A 21,766-nucleotide genomic window follows, 5' to 3' on the forward strand; every position below is an offset into this window, starting at 1 on the left:
GCTAATTTTAACCGTTGCATTAAATAGCAGATACTGTTGAAGAACTGAACAAAATAATTTCACTTCCTGCCTTTTTTTTTTTTTTTTTTTGTAATATCAGACTCTACTATTAACAGGTCACACACTACGAACCGCGGGCTCCCACCAGAGACCCAGCACGCCTATCCCCGGGATGCCACTCCAGGGGGTCTGCCATCAGCTGCCCTGACGCGACGGGCCGGCCGGGGGGTGTGAGGCAGCCGGGACACCCCGTCCCGGGTCCGAGAGGCAGGGCCCGCCGGCGGCCCAGGCCTTTCCCCGCCACCGCCGCGGTCTGCCGGCCAGCGCCGATTCGCCGGGCGCGGTGGAAGCGGGGCAGGGACGCCCGGGCTGCAGTAGCAGCCAGCCCTCGGCCTCCGCCGGCTTTTCGGCCTTACGGTCGCTCCGGGCGAGCCGGCGGGCGGCTGGCGAGGAGGGGAGACGGCGGGGCAGAAGCAAAAGCAGAAAACAACTTTCCCCTGCCCCGGAGTCGGCGCTGGCCCGCCGAGACCTCCGCGCCGCTCGGAGGGGCCGGGCAGTGGCGGCGAGGCCCGAGCGCAGCGCGGCGCGGCGGGAGCGGGCGGCCCCCTCCTCCTTCCCTCCCTCCCTGCCGCGGCCGGCGGCGAGGGGCAGGCCCCGGGGAGGGGACCGGCTCCCCCAACCCCCGAAACGCAGCCCGTCCCGCGCGGGGCCTCCCTCCCGCCGCCGCCACCGAGAGGGGCTGCCGCCCGCCGAGCCCCTCCGCGGGGCCTGCTCGGCGCCCGGGGGCCCGGCGTAGGGGGCGCCCCGGCGCCGCCTCACGACCCCCCGATCCGCGCCGGGGGCTGCTCACCTTGGTGGCCATGGCGTTGCCGGTGCGGGCTGGGCTGCCGGTCTCCCCTCCCCGCCGCGGGCCGCGGCTGCTCGGTCGGTGTGTCCGGCCCGCCCGCCGCCGCCGCTGGGCCGCGCAGGCGGCTCCTCCTCAGCGTCCCCCAGTCGCCGCTGCTGCCGCCGCCGCCTGGGGGCCGTTGGGCGGCTCAGCAGCAAGCCCCGGCGCTGGGCAGGCGGGGGCTGATGTAGCCGCACGGCGGTGCCCCCTCCCCACACCCCCTGCACGCCCCTTCCCCCGGCACGGCACGGCACGGCTCGAAACGGCACCCGGCGGCGGGTCTGTTTGTCCCCAGCCTCTCCGTCAGAGCCGGAGGGAGGGACCCGCGGCGCGGCGGGGAGCCCCGGGGGAGCCGCCCCGCTCTGTCCCCGGGGTGCGGAGGGGGGTGGACGTGCCCCCGCGGCCGCCGGGTTGGGACCGCCCCCCCCCCCCCCCCGGTGCCGTCAGCGGCTTCGCTTCGTAGTCAGCGTTTGCCCTCAAATTCCTGCTCGCGTGGGGGAGAGGACCCGCAGAAAGGCATTATCTGTCCCTCGCTTGCTTTTGAACAGAAATTTCGAAGCAACTGTATGGCAAGGAAAGCAATTTTTCCTCGGCCAGGCTCCCTCTGCAGCTGTTCGTGGGATGTGTGTCGTCCCTGACCTCCTCTTCCAGCCGGGCCTCGGTGTATGGCAGTTATTAACAGCAGAAAATAACATCAAGGAGACGGTCAGGGTTGGTAGCGTTCCTGTTGGGTGCTCTACGACCGTATCATAAAAACGGACTGTGACCCCACTTGATGTCCAGCCTGCAGGAGAGACGTGATGGGAAGCTAAAACAAAGGGGATGGGAAAATCCGGCGGCAGTGATCTTGCAAGGTGCTGCACCATCCGAAAAGTGCAACTTCTCATCTGTATATGTATAGTGGTTGGCCTGGAATCAGGATATGTTTCCCTTCTGTAGAAGGAAATACCTGGTGTAATTGTCAGGGTGACCAAGGAGAGTCCTACAAGGCAGGTAGGCTGTTGGGAAGCTACGTAACTCCTTACATCTGCGTTCCCGTGTCCATAGAAATTAGAAGCTGCCATTGGTATACTTTCTCAGTGAGACAGCTTTATTAAAAGAGAAAAATATGTTCACAGTTTTTCTAAGTTGGAAAAAATTTTCCAGGTAGAACCAGTGAAATAGTTTGTATGGAGTGTGAGGATGAGGAATTAAGAGGAAGCTGGCTGTTCAGTCGCCACCACTTTTCGAGTGATTGAACTGATTAACTTGAGAAGTTTTCAAACTCCTTTACTGCAGTTTTTAACTTTTTCAGAATTCAATTAAATAAAACAATTCCGACTTTTTACTCATTATAACAGCAGAATCTAAAGTGAAACCTTTGTGTGTGGCCCACAAATGACCCTTTATGATACCACCTTTAAGTTGTATTAAGGATCAGTTTTGCCATGTGGTCCCTCCCAGGCTGGTTGTGTTGTTTACGGATTCCCAACTGATAGGTATGCGAAGCACCTTCTGTCCATTCACCAGATGCTGTTTTGCTATGTGATTTTTAATAAACTCATGGCTTTTGTATAAGCTCCAATCTGTGTCATTCTTTACCTGCGATCAGAACAACTGCCAGAAAAGCTTAGTCTACAGCTGCTAACCAGTATGCTTTAAGAGAGCACTGCTTGCCATCTGGGGACTGAAGAACAAAGTCATGATTTATTCAGCTTCTCTATATACTTAAAATGTCCAGTTTACAGTTTTCCACTGTGAGGTACTCCTAAAAATAAGTCTTGGCTGACAAGTTTGAGGGATGAAGGAAACATTTATTTCAGGGTGAGAGAATGTTCTGGGAAAATTATTTTTTATGGGTTCCTTCCAATACTATTAGCAATTAATTGCCATTAATTCTTGTGTTAACAAAGACATTCTTAAGAATCACTTTGGCTTGCAAATAAACATATCTCTTCTTAGCTGCAAGCTTGATTATTGCTTAACACAAAGGGCCAAATACCAACAAATTGCTGATGAAATCACCTAAAATTTCCAAAACTTTCTAAATTAGTTAATTTTCTGCTACTAAGCCGAGTCCTAGTCAATTAAGACTAGATGTTTGCTTAGCACTAGACATATAAGAAATCTCAGTGGCTTCAGCAGGGTTGTTTACATACTTAAGCATTTGGTAGGTTGGAAGTCGAGTGCTCTGCATGGAGCTTATCAGCTTTCAAACATAGTTGGCTTATTATTCACTTTGTGCTAACACCCCAATGTATGCTATAATAGTTAAATATCTCCACCTCAGAAAAAAAAAATCAAATACAGAAGAAAATCCCTTACCCGGCACATAAGTGACGTTTTTTTTTAGTGTTCTCTCTACAGATTTCTACTGAGCATGTATTTTTGCAGTTACCTTGTCTGCAGTAGTTCCCAGGAACAACTGCTGCAGCAGAGTTCAGTGAGAAGTGATCTGTTGCAGAGCCTCATCAAACGAAAAGCTCCTGCCAACAGCACTATGCAAATTTTTTAATTAAAGATGGACATTGACAAAGGACATGGACAACATTCGCCGAATACTGTTCTTTGCTGGGCAAGGCCTGCCTGTAGCTTCAAGATCACGGAAAGTCAGTGACCTTGTATGTTCTGACTTAATGCAAGCTTGGTGGGGAATGATAAAGAAAAAATAAGGCTATTCAGATAACCTTCAAGCTGAAAACTATGTGGAGAACTGTGGTTTGTGTTTCTAAGCTACTGTCCTCAGGAGCTCCTTGAGGTGGTGCACCTTGGGTTTCTCCTAGCTAGCAGGCTGTGCCCTTAGCATTACCTAGGTGATGCACTGAGGTAACTCACACAGCTCGGAGGCATTTACCACAGCTGTGGAGGAATTCTGAATAACAATTATTATCTTCAATGGCAACAACTTTGCAAATGGAGCAGCCAGTCAAATCCATGTATTTCCAAAGTCTTTGCAGGAGGCATACTGAGAGTATGTTGTCCTAGGTCTTTATTTTCAAGGGTGTTTTTATAAAGTAAGAAGTGATTTTTTTTTTCTTGGTTGAGAGGCTATCAATGTGGTGTGTACGATAGAATCAGTTTCACACTACATGCTTTTAGCTCAAGATTTCTAACTACATTAATCAGGAAAGGCTAACAATGGCTAGGGAGTAATTACAAAAACATTTCAAAATTTTCTTACTCCTTTTAATTATCATGTTTACCTTAATCATCTGATACACCTCTTGCTTTAAAGAAGGGGTAGAGATTTCACATTTCCAAAGCCTTAAAATGAATGCTTTAACCAATGACTTAGTTTAAGAATCAAAAATAGAAGTAGCAGATGTTCTTTGGGTGTCGTTTCCTCTCAGCTGACCAGCATTTCTGTTTCAGAGTTGGGTTAACACCATTTCTTCGGTGTTTCTGAGAAGTTTGCCAGAGAGCGATACAGATAAAATATTGCTTCTTCCTATCTTCTCTCTCCTCCCCTCCCCCCAAAATTGGACAGAAAATGATAGGAGCTGAAACGTCCGTGAAACCTAATGTTATCTGCACAGAGCAACAGGGGAGCAGCTGCTGAATCCCATTTGTGCATCGCTCTGTAAAGCACGGCATCATTTGCACACCCCATCTGAAAAATACATTTAATGAAACATTTTCTGAGGGAAAAATATGCTTATTTTCCTTTATTGTATGTTGGGAGTCTTTGGCCAGAAAAGCTGTGAACTCTTGAATCGTATGGTATTTGCACCAAAGCACGGTAATTTCTTGTATACCCAGAACTTTACGTGGCAGTTTAAAATGGTGCTCAAGAGATTACAGACACACTTTTCCATCTTATTCTGCACCTGGTGCTGGAAGATCACTATCAAACCAGTAAGGCAGCCAATCCTGAAATACTGTAGGAAGTTAAGTCAAGACTTCCCTGGTTCATAAAAGCTCCTTTAGAAAAATGCACCCAAAATTGCACCCAAATTCCTCTGAGTTTTTCAGTCCCCAAATTTGTCTCTGAATAAGCAGTTCTGAGAAAAACTGTGCTTCATGCATTTGCTTTTGACTTAAGGGGTTTGTCTCCTTAGAGCTAGTAATCAAAAGCCATTATTATCTGAACTGTGGCATACTATGTGGACCTTTCTCAAGGTAAGCTCTGATTTGACATAGTTACATTTGTAATAAACACCTGGCTAAGATTGGGTTTGTGCTGTGTGTGAATATGCTGTTTTCTTTACAGCGGGGGAAAAGTGCAATGCTATGCCAATGCTAAATTCTGTACTCTGATGGTGTTGGGGTTTTTTTAACACAACTTTGTGAAGCCAACAGTTTTAAGTCATGGTGGACTCCCTGGACTCAATTTTCACTTTAAAAATCCATAAGAACAGCTGCTGACCACTGAAGATGTGAAAAAGCTACACAGAAAAAAAAAAGTGTGGGTGTTCCAGAGACGAAATGTTGTTGCAATATGCTTTTGGACACCCTCAATTTTTTGGGAGCACTTTTTTCTTTTTTTGTGAAGCTGATTGCAAAGGTCATGTTTTGGTGCAAATTTGATCGCACTCAAGGGAGAGGGGTATGTGTAAACACCTAGTGCAGACCTTTATGGATGAGCCCCAAGGCTGCAACAGTTAGGAGGTTGCTTGGTCATGATGATCTGTTCTTTCTTTAGATAACAATGTGTGAAACAACTTTTTTCCTCCCTTTTCTCCTTCAAGTGTAACAAATGTTTTGACCAATTCTAGTATTCTTTTTCTGCCTTTACAGCAACGTAATCAGTGATAGATGTATGTATTTTTTTAGCAGTATAAGCTTTGAAAGAAATGATACAACAAATCATGCTTTCTTGTGCAAGGAATAAAACAGATTTCCTGAAATACCTAACATTAATATCATGCTTAGTTTGGCATTCCCTTCCGAACTGTCCACTGATTGGTACTATTATATATGTGCTTATATCTGAGCTAGGATACTTGTGCAAGCATATCTATCATGCACTTTAGTTGGTTTGCATTTGGATTTTTTGTCCATACTTTACATCCATTTGGGTTTCAATGCAAGGGCTGCTGAGGTCAATAGGTCTTGAACTCAGCTTTCCTGAAAAATAGAATACAGTTTAGTAAAGAGACTATTTAAAAAGTTACAAATGTTTCTGTTTTGCTCTTTGCTAGCTTTAGCAAAAGTGAGATACCATTAGCACTATTGATTCTTACTGCTACTGACCCTTTCCATCCGGAGTGCTGACTGCCTGTGGCGTATTTCCATTTTTTTCCTGTCATGGTGGAAGGGCTCTGCCAGCTGCTGTACCCTGCCGTCTCAGGGGACTGCAGTCTCAACAAGCAAAGTAACAGAAGAGGAGCGTGTTCTGCTATGTACTTCAATTAAATGTACAGTACATCTACAACGAGGCCCTGTCAACATTAAGAAGCCAAGGATTGCATGCAAATTGTCTTCGGACACACAGATTGCTAATCGTAGTAAAGATGTAATTAATTATACTTTGCAGGCACGTCTAGATGATGGTCCAGCTATTCATCCTTACTGAGTAGCTCATTGAGGAGAAAGCTACAGAAGGCTGCAGGACTAACCTAAGAGATTGGAACCCTCTTGCTCCGGTCTCTGAGCTTCTATGGAGGGGAGCAGTGGCACTCTATGAGTCTGCCAACGTAGCACCAGGCTGCACTTTTCAAGACAGTTTAATGAAAGTAGGAGCAAATCTATGGGCGCTTGGCATATATTGTGTTTACATCCAAATTAACAGCACGGTCAGTATCAAACCATCATAAGGCATGCTTTGTTCTGTGTTTTGATAGTGATCATGCAAAGCTGCAGACCCTATGGATAAATGCTGTTTGTCATGACTGTATGGTTTTTACTGTAAACAAACTAATTTAGGTGTTCTCCTTTATAAAAATAAGGATTATTGTTTTACTGACCTGACCAACATGGATCTGGAAAGTGTTGTATCCCTGGATTAATGTTTGCTCTCCAGCGTTCCAGAATGCAGCATTCACTCACACTTTTTCCCCCATGACACACACAGATGTTTTGGAGTAATGTGATTCTGAGTTTTCAGACTGCTTGTGTTTTTCCAATTCTAACAGATTTGCTACTTCATTACATTTTTTTGTGTTTTCATCATGGAAATTTGGGGTATTTCAGGGTCTCTAGCTGACTGTGTTTCCATACACAAGAAATTCAGTCCTGTGGCATTTGTATGGTGAGATCACCAAAAGACTAAACCAGGCCTTAGTGTCCTTTATCCCTTAAATCTTGTTTTGAGCCACTGTTTCCTTTAGAAAGAATTGACAATGAAATTATTTCATAGAAAGAAGCTGCTGATCAGCAGCCCCACAGCTTTCATGAGCCCATCTTTAATGAACGCAGGTCAAGGTGACAAGAAGTGCTCCAAAGCAAATGCAAAGCAATATTAATTTCCAGGAGCTGTTGTTCATCTGCATTTTCTCTAGTATGGTTAAGGTGCCTGCAGCTAGAGGAAGAGTTATGAAGCCTCCTTCTACTGCACATACATTTCTCTCTCGTGTCAACCCATGTTAGATCTCCAGTGCATAAATTGTCTTCTAGCCCAGACAAGCCCAAAAGGGGATAAAGAAAAGGGAGAAAGTAAAAGCTTTCATGAATTCCATTATACAGTAAGTAGATGTAGTCCTTTTACATAGTTTTTCCTGTCTCAAGGAAGGAGCTTGGAATCTTGAGGTCCCTTTTTACCCTACTTTTTGTGATTTGTTTTTGCACATTGTATCCAATAAAGACCATGCTATCCTAGTAAAGAGATAATAATGTACAACAGAAGAAAAAGCAAAGCCTGTGGCTAGATGATGGGCTACAAAAGAGGCTTTGTAGGCTGCATACCTTGCATTGCTGCTGAGGAAATTATGCGACTGTGGGCAGGTCAGAAAATTTCAAGTATTTATGAAATTTTTTGTAATCACTACCTCAGATTAGGTTTTGCAAAAAAGCATTTTTCTTTGGTTGCAGGGCACAGGACCATTCATTAGTAGGAGTATTAAATAGCTGCCTGTTCCAAGATATCTTATAGGAGTAGGTATTCAAATCTTTTTGAAAAATCCACTATTACTAGCAGGACCAGTAAGTCTACTCAAGCATTTAATTTATTACCGCTGCTAAAATAGAAATGATACCTTAGGGATTTAAGTGCTTCGTATCTTTCTGCATGTGAGTATTAAGATGTTCAAACTAGCTGACACTTCTTTTCTTCAAATTACCAGAAACAGCCCTAGAGGTAGCTCTAGCCACCCTGGAAAGGCAGATGTCCAAAAATTTACAAATATTTCCTGGAAATCTGACCCTTACACTGAGGCTAAAAAGAGGAGACAGAAGGGAGTGAATTCTGCAGCTCCCTTTTCCAGAGTACAGATTTTCTTATTTTTTTGGTAGGGGGTAAAATTTGAAGCTTGCTTCGATGAGGAGCTCTAAATGCATTCTGTAAATTGAGAGTTCCCCTTTAAGTCTACAGAATATTCTTGTCCAAACTGTTTGAACTGAAGGGGGACATAACAGATGCAGCACTCAGTCATGTGCCCTGCTTGTGGTTAGCCACACAAAGCCAATTTTTTTGGATACTAAGCTCTACACTTTTTTTTTTTTTAAGAAAAAAGACTGAACACAGCTGCTCTTGACATTAAAAACAGTCACTGAAGAAATAAAAATGCACTATGCTATCCAACTAACAGCTGACATTTAGAGTCCATCACAGTGAGTTTGCCTAAGAAATGCTGAGGACAAAAAAAGGACCTGCTGTACCACAAAGTACCTTTTCTCATTTGCTTGAACCCCACCTGTGCATTTTTTCGGTATATCACATCATTCAGTTTGTCTCCTGTAATGTGTTTACCCAAAAGGTGTTCTTTATCAGGAGCTTGCTGGCTTTTGTCTGATTGCTACATCAGCCCAAGGTTATTAAAAGAATAAAATACTGCTGCTACAGACAATGCTGTCACAGAAGAGTTAAATTGAAAGGATAATCCTTTAAAGTTATGATAACAAATGGAAGAGGAAATGTGACTGTAATAGGACATTAAAAAAAAAATCAACACAAAAACACTTAAGCACTTCAGTCAGCCATGAAACATACTAATATTTCTAATTTTGTTTTGTGAATCTTCTATTTCCAAGCTTTGTTTTCCACCATAAGCATGCAGCACCCACTGGGGTTTTTTCCCCATAGTTCAAACAGATGTTTTGGAGCACTGTGACTGTGAGCTCTTTACTGGCCTACTCTTCTTCCAATTCTCAATTTATCACTTCACTACATTTCTTTGTCTGTGTTTTTATCAAGGCATTTTGGGGGCTTCCAGCTGAAGGAATTTACCTGGTAATTTAATTCCCAGGTAGCATGAGCATTTTTCCCCATAACATTACTTCAGTAATTGGGTTGGTTGCAAACGCTATCATTACTGGGCATAATTTTTCTCCCTGCAAGAATCCTGACTGATTTTTCTAGAATGTGAATTTAATTCTGGATATCCTACCAGAGACATTTCTAAGTCCCCTGAACACCTGCACTGGCAGCCGCCTTCGCACTCCTCATGGGTGAGGCTCTCCCAGCTGCCCTGACCGCGCCGCAGTGCTCTGCTGCCAAGGGGAAGGATGGTGGGCTGTAAGGTAGGGCCGGGCTATACATTTATAGCTTTATCCTGGTATGGTGGCAGTCCCCGGCCATCCTAATTACCATCATGGCTCTCTGTGTGAAGGACTGTACCCACCCTGAACGTTTTTCCCGCCTTTCCGATAACTGGTGCGTCTGTCATGCTTCCTAACCAGCTCCTCCTTCGGCTTGCAGGGCAAGTTCGAAGCTTTAATTCCACATCAAACCCAGGGGTTTCTTTTCCCTTCAATGTTTAACAACAGTCAAATTGAAGAGAAGAGTTTCCTAGCACTTTTTCAGGCCTGCCAGCGTCTCTGTGGAGAGGCAAGCCCTTGGCACCACAGACCACCCAGAGTCAGTGAGGCGGTTGCAACATAGATAAAATCAGGGCCTTCCTGGTCCCAACAGTGGGTTTCTAACCTGCCGAGCTGTTTTCCCCAACATGTAGAAACGCACTTTTGATTGCATCCTCCAGGCCACTTCTTCCACTACTAATCTCTTCACCGCTCCCTACCTGTCCCCAACCAAACCCTGCTGAGCTTCAGCTTTGACCTCAGCTGGCAACAACCTTCTGTTTTTTTTTTTTCTCAGGGTACAGCTGCTCAGAAGCTTCCTTGCGCAAAAGCAGTTATAATTGCAGACTTCTCAAGGACAGATGATTTATAGACAAACTCTCCAGCCTCTCAGTCACATGATCTGAGAGAGGATGAAGAACAGGCAGAGAGGAACTTCTGCAAAAAAATTGTTCACCTGGAGCTAAGGGTTGTTCCCTCACCCAGACAAATCCATTCACATGTATCCTAGGACCAACATGACAGACAGATGTGTTTCCTTTAAACAAAGAGGACTGCTCCTTTAACTCAGACATCTGCATACCCTGATCTGATCCAGCAGGGATGTCTCCTGTCCATGTAGATGCCTATTCCCTTCACACCAGCTGACTGCCTGGAAATGTCTCTGCGGCCAAGTCTGCAGCGGTTTCCCCTGCAGCGATCGCCGCTGGCTCGCCGTCCTCGGCCAAATGCTTCTGGCTGTGTTACAGCCTTGGATTTTGTATTCTGGAGTAAATTTCTCTTATTTCTTTTTATGTAAGGTGTAACGTCCTCCTTATGAGTGTTTTGTCTGAAGAGAAATCTTGACTTCTATTATGTTTAATTACAGGAGATGTGAGAAGGGAGACTTCAGGCTGTTTTCAGCTGTGTTCCTCTGACAACATGCCTCCTTCAGGTATCCCCATTAACCAGCAGTTTTTGCTTCAAGTGTCTTTCCAGAATAACTGACCCCGATAGCTGCTACTCCTACCAGTTAGCTTCTGGGACATGAATACCAACAGACAGTTCAGAGTAACCTAACAGCATTATTTTTCCTACCTGCTTAGCAGAGTCCAGGTTTCACAATGTCAAAATAATTTGAATGTTACCATCCTGTGGAAAAGTTAAACCAGCAGATTCTGCTCTGGACTTTCAGTAAGCCAGTCAAGCGAGGAGAGGGGGCACAGACTCGTTTTAAAGTATCAGTAGATGAACTGCTATGCAATGAAAGTCTCTGTTGGCTCAGTGACAATGTTGAATCGGCAGAGGGCTGAGGACTGGCAGGGATGCTGCTGCCACTGCTGCTGCACTTTGCTCTCTAAGCTGCTGCCAGTGGCAGAAGCATGTGGGGAAGTGCCCTGGCTGTACTAGGGGCTGAAGGTAATTTTAAAATAAAAGTTGAAAGTGTTATTTCTTTTCTGTATGTTGATGTCAGCTTTGCGTTCTTGCACCACTATTTGGCCATTCTTTCTTTTAAGTAGAAAGTTGTCTCCACTCATAAAGGAGGTCAGTGTAAGTGTCCCTGTTTAATTCAAGTCGGTGTCTTATTGGTCAAACAAGAAGAGAACCATTTACTTTACTGTGCAATCCTTATGGCAGAACAGCTCATGGGGTTCTCCATAACTTCAGTGTAAGTGCTCCCAGCGACAGTTACTAATTCTCCTTTCTGATACCACATAGTCACAAAATCTGTGGAACTGGCACACTGCTGTTGCTCTGAACTCAGTCCATGAAGAATACACCTGTGCTAATACCAACAAAGCAGAACCAAGCCTCTACAGTACCCCTTTTATCACCAGAGATCCCAGACGTCTGCCAGTCTTCTGTGACTATCTATACTGGTAGGTTAAATGCAATCATTTACACAGATAAACCATCAGATTGTTCCCTGGCTCCATTTTGACCCATGCTAACTAGTGCCCTCCTAAACTACTCATGGGGCTAGTTTGAGAACAATAATGTTACAGTGACCGTTCCCAATAGGCAGTTTGAGGCAGCCACACTGCTGTGGAGAGAGTTTACCAGCACGGGCATGAGCTGTGTCATGCCAATTGGTCTCCGTGTCTGGGAACATTCCCATGCACACTTGATTTACTAGGGTATACACTTAGTTTACTAGTGTATACTACTGTACACAGCCTGTGTGTACCAGAGATCCTGACTGTGAAAACCCAGCAATAAGCTTTGGTTCAGACAAGGCATTGAATAAAGATCTTGAATAGTCTCCGAGTTTTGCAAGAGTATAAATGAAACCACTCACATCTTCGATGTTTTCCTGTTCAACTAACTGCATTTTGACTACGAGAAATTCCTCCAGGTAATGCTAATTAATAAATATTTACTCCTTATCTTCCTCCATGGTTATTTTTATTTGGGAATCCGTATTGCTTATTCTGCAACATCCTCTTTCTTTCACCAGGAAGGTGGCTGTTCTTTATTGCTGGGCAAAACTAACTCTTCTCAGAGGTGAATTATCTTCAAATCCTTTGAAAGTAGAATTTCAGAATACATATTCTTTCATAATTTTTAATTTACTGACTCTGAATTTCATCAGATATCCACTTTGATTTTGGGATTATGATAGTGGGAGCTTCTATTTTGCCATATACATTCTCTGATGGATATCCTTCCATCAGCTCCCTACTTACCCACCACCTCCTTTTCTGAGGAAGACATTCCTAGCCATTTCACTCTCTTCATATGACAGTTTCTCCCCAAGCCCTCAATTGCTTTATTGCCTTTCTCTACTCCTCCCGGCTTTATAGCCTGCTGGCTAGAACACTGTGAATGCGGCCAACAGACAGATAAAGCCTTCCCTGAGTTATCTAAGGTTACAGTAGTCATTGATTATTCACCATTGTATTCCTAATGCACCCCTATATCTTGTAAGTGCGTGCCTTAAATTCAGCTTCCGTATCTCTAGCTATTTGAGCCAGTCCTTGCTTGACTGAGGACCATATCAAGGCAAAAACCTTAGCAGAAAAGCTGGAATCAGGTTTTATGTCAAGCAGTAGAGAGGGAATAAGTGAGATTTGTCTAGTATGTAAACTTCTGTGTAGTTTGAAAGACAAAACTTAAATGGTGCTTATTCTATGGGTCTGACAGGGCAATTAACTTGGAAATCAGTGTGTACGAACATGCAGAATCCTTTTGGACTGGGTGGAGATGCTTAATTCAGCAAATGAAAGACTTTAGATTTATGAACTGATGGATACAACTGACAGGAACAAAGTGTGGAAATGAACAACATGATTTAGGGTTTCTCAAGACCAAGACTGACACAGGACTTTAATTGGCAAAGTGAACCTGTGTCCTACAAAATGTCCTAGGCTAGAAAGCTATAAAGAAATACATACTAGCAGCTCTGCTTCCATAATAATTCAGAATTGCTGTTTGAACTGCTGTACATTCATTTTCAAACACATATAGTTCAGTAGATAACAGTGTACTTGCCAAAGCCTATGCAAAAAGCTAGAAAATTATTTTGTAAAGATATCCCCTTTGTAATAAATTACAAAGGAATAAATCTGTATTAAATTAAAAAGGAATACATTTGTATTAAATTAAAAAGGAATACTAATTGTCACATTTTGATTACAAAGCTTGACTTGGATAAACTAACACAGGAAATAATTTAAAATAGCTTTTCAGTCATTTCTTTGGTGAACTGAGCTTTGAGACCTGCATAATTGAGTAGGGAAAATCTGAAAAGCTGATGCATAATTTAACTAAGATGAGTTTCATAAACTTGCAGAGCCAGATTTTTGAAGATGCTGGGTTTTTGTTGTTGGGGTTTGTTTGAGAAGCTTAAAAATACTAAGTTCTGCTAAACAAACAATATCTCTGACATTGACGTGGTATTTTTGTAAGAAAACGTCTCTGCTTATAAGACTTTGGAGAATTCTTAGCTTCAAAACCCTTATAAACGAAGAAATTGTTCCTAACACTCTTTCAAAACCCATTCTTAGCTGAAATCTTTGAATCTGTGAGTACTGCTGCTGGATTTACATTTTCAAAAGCTATTCCACTGATAGAAATGGACAGGAAATCTTAATATGCAATTATTTAGATATAGGGGAGAATAATATACTAGAGCAATAGAGGAAAACTTAATATTCAGGCTACCAAAACAAACAGGGTAATAATAATGTTTAGTAAAAAGGGGAGGAAGTCATAGTTCAGAAACAAGCAGGTAATATGTATTTTGGGTAACAGAAGGGTAAGTCACAGCCTAAGGAGAAAGGAAGAAAACATTGATTCTTTACTATAAAACTTGGCATTTTGTCTTTGTTAAACAATGTGCTTATACTCCCACAGCATAGCATTTCCTTTTACATATGTTCAAAAGCAGGACAGGATGGGAGATGAGGTTTCAGAAGATAGGAAGAAAAGCTGTATAATGCCAATTTTAAACAGAGGAAAAAGGGGGAAGCAGCTAATTATAGTCTTTTCAGTAGGAGGAAACCACTTGGAAGAGTCTTGGCCCTTTGGGAGAGACTGGGAAGCGAGGTAGCTGTCAGGATGGCTTTACAGCCAAGTGGTCCCAGCAGACAAAGAACATCTGTCTAGGCAAGGAAAAGAGGTCACTTTTAAAAGCAAGCTAGCTAGGGTAGAGACAAAGACTGATCCTAATCTCTTAGATATGTTAAACCTGTTTTAAGTAGTATTTACCAATGGTTTGTTTGGGAGTGGGGGTGTTAAGAGCATATTAGCCCACATCTTTTTAAACATGACCTGTTTTCCTCATCTGGGCAGAAACAAAATGGATTATTTTTTTTTTCTTTCAAAGGGAAACAAACAAACAAACCCCTATCAGGCAAACTGGCAACTTATGTGGGAAACAGATACATTCTGAATGGATTTCACTTCAAGCTTTTTAGTAACGTATTTCAAAGACGACTAATTAAAGATTAAATCTTTAAAAAAAATGGTCACAATGCTTGATCTGAGGGAGAAGTTCTGCAGAAGGCCAGGTGGGAGCACAGCTCAGAGACAGTAATTGGACCTTGACCCAGAATATTTCACGCCTGGGAGGAAGTCTCCTGTTTGGGGCTTTGGAGAGAGCTTTATTGGGGCTACCGAACATCACAGCATAGGATGGGGAGCCTAATAACTTCATACTGGCAGTCCACTACCCTTCTGCAGTATCTTCTCAAGCTGCTAAGGTATTTTAGCTTACACCACTCAGCAAGGAAATTAAATAATACTGTTTCCTACTAGTTAACCCAGGTGCAGAGAAGTTATGCACAAGATTTTGTAACCTTTGCTCAGGTTGGTGATTGCTCACTCACGTGTCTTATCCATAGTAGTCAGTGGGACTGCTCATGTGTTTTGAATGCTCATCAACATGAGTAAGGATGATACTACCCAGCCCAAATGCCTGGTATACAAGGTTATATGGGAAGTATGTGGAAGAGCTGGCAGTAGTCTCCCGATTCCAACGCCTCTGCTGATCAAATAGGCAAAAGTTCAACAGTATTAAAATACCAAGTCATCTACTGTGGTAAAATCTAATTGCAAGAGGTAACACATGAATAAAAGAGCAGGAAAAAGGGACCCGGGGACAAACATCACCCAGAACCGTAGACCCCATGTAGGGAATCAAAATTCGGTCCGCAAAGTCCTCTCTGTGACGTTAGTGGTTTTACTGGGTGGAGAAGCTGGTCCCACAAACCATTCTGTGCTATCCAACAGCCAGGGCAAGACTTTTGGGTGCAGATGTCAATGGACTGGAGGAAGAGAAGCCAGATGTCTGCCTGGATTTAAGGAGTTAAAATGTAGGTGGATGGAGTCTACCTCTGAATAAAAGTTCTCGGTTCTGACCTAGGAAAGATCACTAACCAGGTCTATGAAGTTAACATAGCCGAATGCACAGTATGAATCATGTAATATTTTATGATAATACTGGATTGATATATTTCCCAAACAAAAAGTTTCTATAGGGCTTCATATTCCCAGGGACTGCAGAACATTTAAGTGGGAGAAAAACATTGTAAAAGTGACCATATTTAAATTCAAAGTGCTAACAGATTGAGAGTGGTTCAGCCAAGGAGTTGTAGCTACCTCACAAAGTGCCCTGTATCAGCTCCACCCTTCCAGCCATTTCTTTTGGCTTGTGGCAGATAACTGGTCCCCACAAAAGATGAAGCTCCCAGACTGGATCTGCTCCTCTCTTGCCACTGAAAATGCTAGAGCAGGTGCTGGCGTGGGAGGCAGCAGCTTTTTATCCAGGGTCATCTCCAAGAGGGAGAATTACAAGAGGGCACAGTTGGCACAGCATGCTAGTTTCCATTTTCTCTTTCTCAAGTGCAGAGGGTGTTTCCAAGTTTATGGTAATGATTTCTTGAGGAGGCTTTTAAAACTCAGATGCATTTTTGTCCTATGCAAGACTGAAACAAAGCAATATTATTTGTGAGATAAATGCTAATCGTTCATTAGAAAAACTTTCTGCCAAGTCCCAAACCCTTTTGGCTTTGCCTGAGCTGATGGAACACGTATATTTGAATTTATAAAAGCAGAGAGAGTTTTTGACTACAGGAAATCTGCTTTTGCACTTAAATAGCAGTTCAACACAAAATAAAACTTCTTACATTCTCTCAAACTTCACAAAATTGTAAACTGCTTTTTTTTTCTTGTCTCATTTTTCAGCTTTTCATAATAGCATAAATAGAGCTGAAATATTACATTTTTATTTATGTAGACTCTAGAGCCTGGTGAGTGAAGGAGTTCTTGAATTAACTCCATTCAGCAGTTTACTGGCACTGACACCACTCAAATACTCTTAAACCACACTCTGCTCAAGTCTACACTCTTCACGTTGATTCTTAAAACTAGACATTATGTGGTCCTTTTTGTAGCCAAAGAGACCTTGCACAGATTTATCTCAAGACTGGGAACCCTTACGTAGATTTAGTCTCAACAAAGCTTGATTCACATAGAGAGGCTACGCTGCACTGTGTAATTTTACAAACAGAAACAGGCTAATGCATGTAAATGGTACATTTTCTTGGGCACAAGAAGAAAATTTCGGAAGGATTTCACAAGGTGGATGGTAATGTACCACCTAATTCTAATATTTCATTATTAAAAATAATTACCATGTTCCTGACACACACCCCTTTACTGACTGTGGACGAGCTTTGGATCAAGCCTTATGTGAGCCACAAGTCAGAACCGTTGTTGGGCAGACAGATTAACCTCTTTTTGTTGACAGGAACACGACTCAGTACAATGAGAAGGCAGTCGTTGCCACCAACAGGCAGAGCCGTCTTTTTATAAAATTTAAATTGACTGGACTTTAAAACCACCAGTTTTGCAGAAGGCTGCGAAGTTAGGTTGTTGCTGTCTGCGGACTCTCCTACATGGCATTCTGGGAGGTATAGAGGGATAAGTCCTGTATTTTCTGAGTTCTTACAGTTCCTGTAACAGCAAGTGGGAGCAGTGATTTGTCAAGTTTTAATGCAGTTTCCCCTTGTTGCCCTCTCCACCCAGTCCTCTCTGCAGGGAGAGCTGGCATGCCACAGCAACAGCGGTTCTGCCCAGACAACAGAAACTTCTGTGAGCAACGAGGTCATGGAAACTTGTGAAAGCCAAACCCTCATTTACAGCACTGAAGCCTACGAGGTGCTGGCCACCACTACAATTACAGTGGTGTCTGTAAGTCTGTTCTCCTGGAGCACAGGAGTACTGTTTATGTAAGTACAGCTAGTTTTTGCTTGCTGTGCTAGCTTGTCTCTATTTCTTTGCTTTCAGTAACTTATTTTTGAAGGTATTTACAGTATTACAAGATAATCTATTTTACAGCATGTCATGGAGAGCTATTGTATAAGTATACACAGCTACCCACACTTTGGTCAAAAATTCATATGTACTTTAAAAACTCTGGGGCATGTTAAGGTTTCTTAGGCATTTTGTTCAAATATTATAGTCTTAAGAGGAATGCACCATTCTGTGATCACAGAAAGATGACTGAATCCATCCTTAATGTAACTGCACTGATTTTGATGGTGCTACAACAAAGTTGTATTTGATCACAAGTCAAAATCAAAACCTGAATGTCTCGCCAATTCTTTAGCATGGCAAAGAAGGGAAAAAATCCCTCATGGTTTTTCTCCAGTCACTGCTGCCTTTACGACTTTGTTTCACTGCAGTTTGAATTACTTTTCTGCTGAAGGTAGCATATATAATATCATTCATCAAGATAGATGCTAACAGCACCTATCTGGTCTCAGACATGTAATAGACCTGTGCTCTTCAGTCTTGACAAACTGTTATTTAATCCTAACCTTACAGTTAAACCCTAGCTGTGTGCTCTGTGTTGCTGACCTGCTGCCTTTCAACTTTAGAAAGGCCCCAGATCTGTGCCAGTGAGCTTGTTGTTGAGGTCACTTCCACTCCGGCCAACACTGTCCCTGTCACCTGAAGGCTCACACCCAGACAAACACTCAGTGAGTCATCACTGCAGCCTGGAAAGGCTGAATTACCTACTCAGGGATTCCTAAGTCATGAGTTTGTTGCTACTTTATCATGTGCTTTGCTCTGGATTGTAGACAACTTCCTCTTCTCAGCTTTTTAACTCTGATGGGCCAGCAGGCATTTAATTGACCCTCTGCTACTCATTATTTACATATCCTCCCTAGATGTGGGTGCATTATGTGTGTGTGTGTGTGTGTGTGTGTCTGCACGCGCGCCCACGTGTGTTTTAATGACTTGCTGGCCAAATTTCTTCATGGAGTGAATCGCACTCTTCTGCCAAATCATTCCTCCACCACTGTCAGCCAATAGAGCCTATTTGTGCTGTTCAGATGCTACAGCCACAAATAAGGACAGTGTGATAAGAAAGTCAGGAGGAGCTTGAAAACCAGTGACAAGATCTTGTGTCTGAGAGGCAATCTGTACTGGAGCAATGCAAATGTGCAGGTCTGGTGTCCCTACAGTTTGTAGTGCTGATATTCATCTGCAAAACAATATCTTCTGTCCCCTATTTTTTCTCTAAGAACCTTGTACTCTCATCCCTACAGAGAGACCTGCTGAAGTAAATGACCCAATAAACATGAGTAAACCCAGAACGGACTTCACATAAATTGCCTATGTGGAATATCTGACTACTTTTTCCAACATAGTATAAACTCTCCAAATACACCCAAAGTTATATTTTCAAATAAGCTCAGCTTATATGTAGCATTAAATGAAAAAGTTTTCAGAAGAATTTTGCACTCAGTGCACAGAAATCTTAGAAAAGCTAGCCCTAGATAGCTGCTATGATGCCTGTCACAAATACTTTGGAGGAAGCAGTTATTATACACAATAAGAATTTATATAATTTAGATTTTAAGTAGCTTTACATCAGGAGGAATAGATTTAACACAGCTTCTTGGGCAAGAGTCAACATCTTTTTTCCCTAAAATCATATAGTAATTATCTAGATTGCATCCAGTAGAGGCAGTGAGAACATAAACCAACACAATCAAATCATGAATTTCACCCTAACAACCCACCTACCTTCAACCAACCTTCACCGCGGTATCTGTATGCATCTGTTGCAGACTGGTTTTATGCATAATTACAAATTAATTTTCAAAAAGACCTTCAAAGAGCTTCACAACTACTTTTGCATATTTAAGTATCTCAGAATCACCCTGACTAGCAAATTACATAATTAGATCCAAACAGGAGCAAAATTCAGTATGTTTGATAAAATATTTCTTTCTCACAAGCCAGTGAAGGAAATTCAGTGTCAGACACATCCGGAGAAGATGGATGGCATCCTGCAATTAAGAGGCCTCTATTCTACAAAAAAGGCATTTCCCTTTCCTACCTTCTCCACTCGTCAGAACTGTATTGCTTATTTGGGGAAGAAGAATTGAGAGATGGGGTTATTTTTTGAACAATATCATGCTAAATTTAGGTTAATCTCCTTGTCTGCCTTAAGGCGGTATGCCAGAGGGATCAGGAACTACCTTATCACCACATTGTTACAGAGATGGCAAAACATACTGTGGAGATAGATGGATTCGGTCTGAGGCAACTTTTATTTTGCCATCCTCTGGAACAGCTGAAGACGTTCCCTTGGATTGTGTGTAAATGGACCAGCTCACCCTTTCCCCAAAACCAATCAGGCAGAAGTAAGGGCTGCTGTACTGAAGTAGCTCCTTTTGTTTCTTTAGGAGAGTTGTGAAACCACTTCATGTTGGATTCCAGAGCAATCCTCTTGCTGTCCTAGTAATGCTTCTATCTAACATAAATTATTAAAAAACACACATGGGCATTAACATACATCATCTCATACAGCTTTGATTGCTGTACTCTTCTGCTCTGTATCCCAAGCTGCTCACTGGAGACTGAATTTCCTGAAAATTAGTTCCTAAATCCAAATTTTTATCTTGCCGCAATGCATCATAACTAGAAGGAGTATCAGCCCCTTGCACGTTACACAGAATCCCCTGTCAGGCTACCTGCCCAAATCTCAGCGTATCGGATAGTTTAAGCAGCCTGGCATCCTGAAAATGTGCTATTAAGATTGCACTTTGTGTTATTTGTGAAAGAAGTGCCATATCTTTTCTGAAATAATTCTTGCCATGACTGTCACCACTCACTATATCCGCTAGAGTTTGGCTGTAATTACTAAATTCATGTTTAGAAGATGATTATTGATATGTTAAGTAATTTAAGTAATTGAAAGATACACCTTAAGAATTACATTTTCTTCTCAACTGAAGAACTGAGCATGTTTTTTGTTTGACAGAAGGCACAAAAATACTTAAGATACCAGAATAATGGTATCCTAAGTCCTAAGAAGAATAGTACCCTGTATACTAGGGGGCGTTTTCAGCTCTTTCCAAAACTGTATGCCCATGCTGATGCTGATGCTGACATTAATTTCTTTGAATTAAGGTATACTGGTGATCACATTTTGTGTTTGAAACAACATAATTTTCCTTGTCTTGATTTTTCTCTTCTAGCTGCGTTCTCAGATTTCATACTCTGTTATGCCCTTAAAAAGTTTTGGAGAGTCATTTTCCTGTGATTACGTAGAGTGCAGATTACAGTAAAAACAGTACAGATAAACCTATACAAGGTCTGAAAAAAATCAGTTGCACAGAAGGCCAGCTGGAAAGAAGCAGCTGAGTTACGGGAAAACCAGCTGTATTTGATCTTGAGATGGATGGTCAAGGGGGACAGGAATTTCCATCTTGGATGCAAGGAAACAAAAGTAATTTGGATGGAAGTTACGGCATATAGTGTCTGAACACTGGAGTCCCTTTAAACAGATACTGAAAGCGTCAGTGTATCAGATAATAGATACAGACACATTTTTAAACACATCCTAAAAATGGTAATAGTTTCCAGGTTTTGCTTAATCAAAATGTTTCATGTTTTATTTGGTTTAGATGTTCAGCAATTGATGTTTTTAATCAGATGCACGCAGTTGGATCTGACTTGTTTCAGACCAACATTTTCCATTTGCCTCATATTAGTCACTTTTGGGAAAGATCAGCTTTCTTGGACTTCAGACCATTTGTTCCAGGGTCATCTTTTACTGACATCGGGTCTGTTTAGACAGAGGCTTTTTGACACAAATATTGCGTAAGGCATAAATATAGCACGACACCCTCTGTGACTGTCAGCTCAGTGACAGAACTGGATGCGTCTGCTAAACAAAGCCAGGAAACAGTCAAAAGTATCTTGGAAGAAAAAGGCAGGAGGACAAAGATGTAAGTAACCTTTCAGTCACCTCATATTGTCAGGGCCAAGAATACAAGCAACCTAGCTTTATTTAATTCAAGCATCATACTATCCTCTGACAAGTTCACTAGATTTAAATAAGTCATACATTAAAAATATAAAGCAAAGAATTTTTAAAATTTTATCTGCACATCAAATGACACTGTAAGAAAATGATTTCCAATATTGCTATTCACTGCATTTTAAGGTCTATTGCTCTTTCCATGAGCAACTCCCTCACTGAGAGGATGGATTTCAGTTGTGCAA

The 21,766-nt window shown here is 42.4% G+C and overlaps 1 protein-coding gene across 1 annotated transcript in view; it reads right to left on the bottom strand.

Moving 5' to 3' along the window:
* SNX9 (sorting nexin 9) overlaps positions 1 to 984 on the bottom strand; it is a 64,469-nt gene extending 63,485 nt beyond the window's left edge. The window contains exon 1 of the mRNA XM_052784636.1: positions 851 to 984. Within this exon, the coding sequence (XP_052640596.1) occupies positions 851 to 862 (12 nt within the window). The 5' untranslated portion in view covers positions 863 to 984. The remainder of the gene's footprint in view (positions 1 to 850) is intronic.
* Between the last annotated feature and the right edge of the window lie 20,782 nt (positions 985 to 21,766).

Source organism: Harpia harpyja, chromosome 4 (assembly GCF_026419915.1).
Source record: "Harpia harpyja isolate bHarHar1 chromosome 4, bHarHar1 primary haplotype, whole genome shotgun sequence".
In the NCBI taxonomy this organism is placed as follows: Eukaryota; Metazoa; Chordata; class Aves; order Accipitriformes; family Accipitridae; genus Harpia; species Harpia harpyja.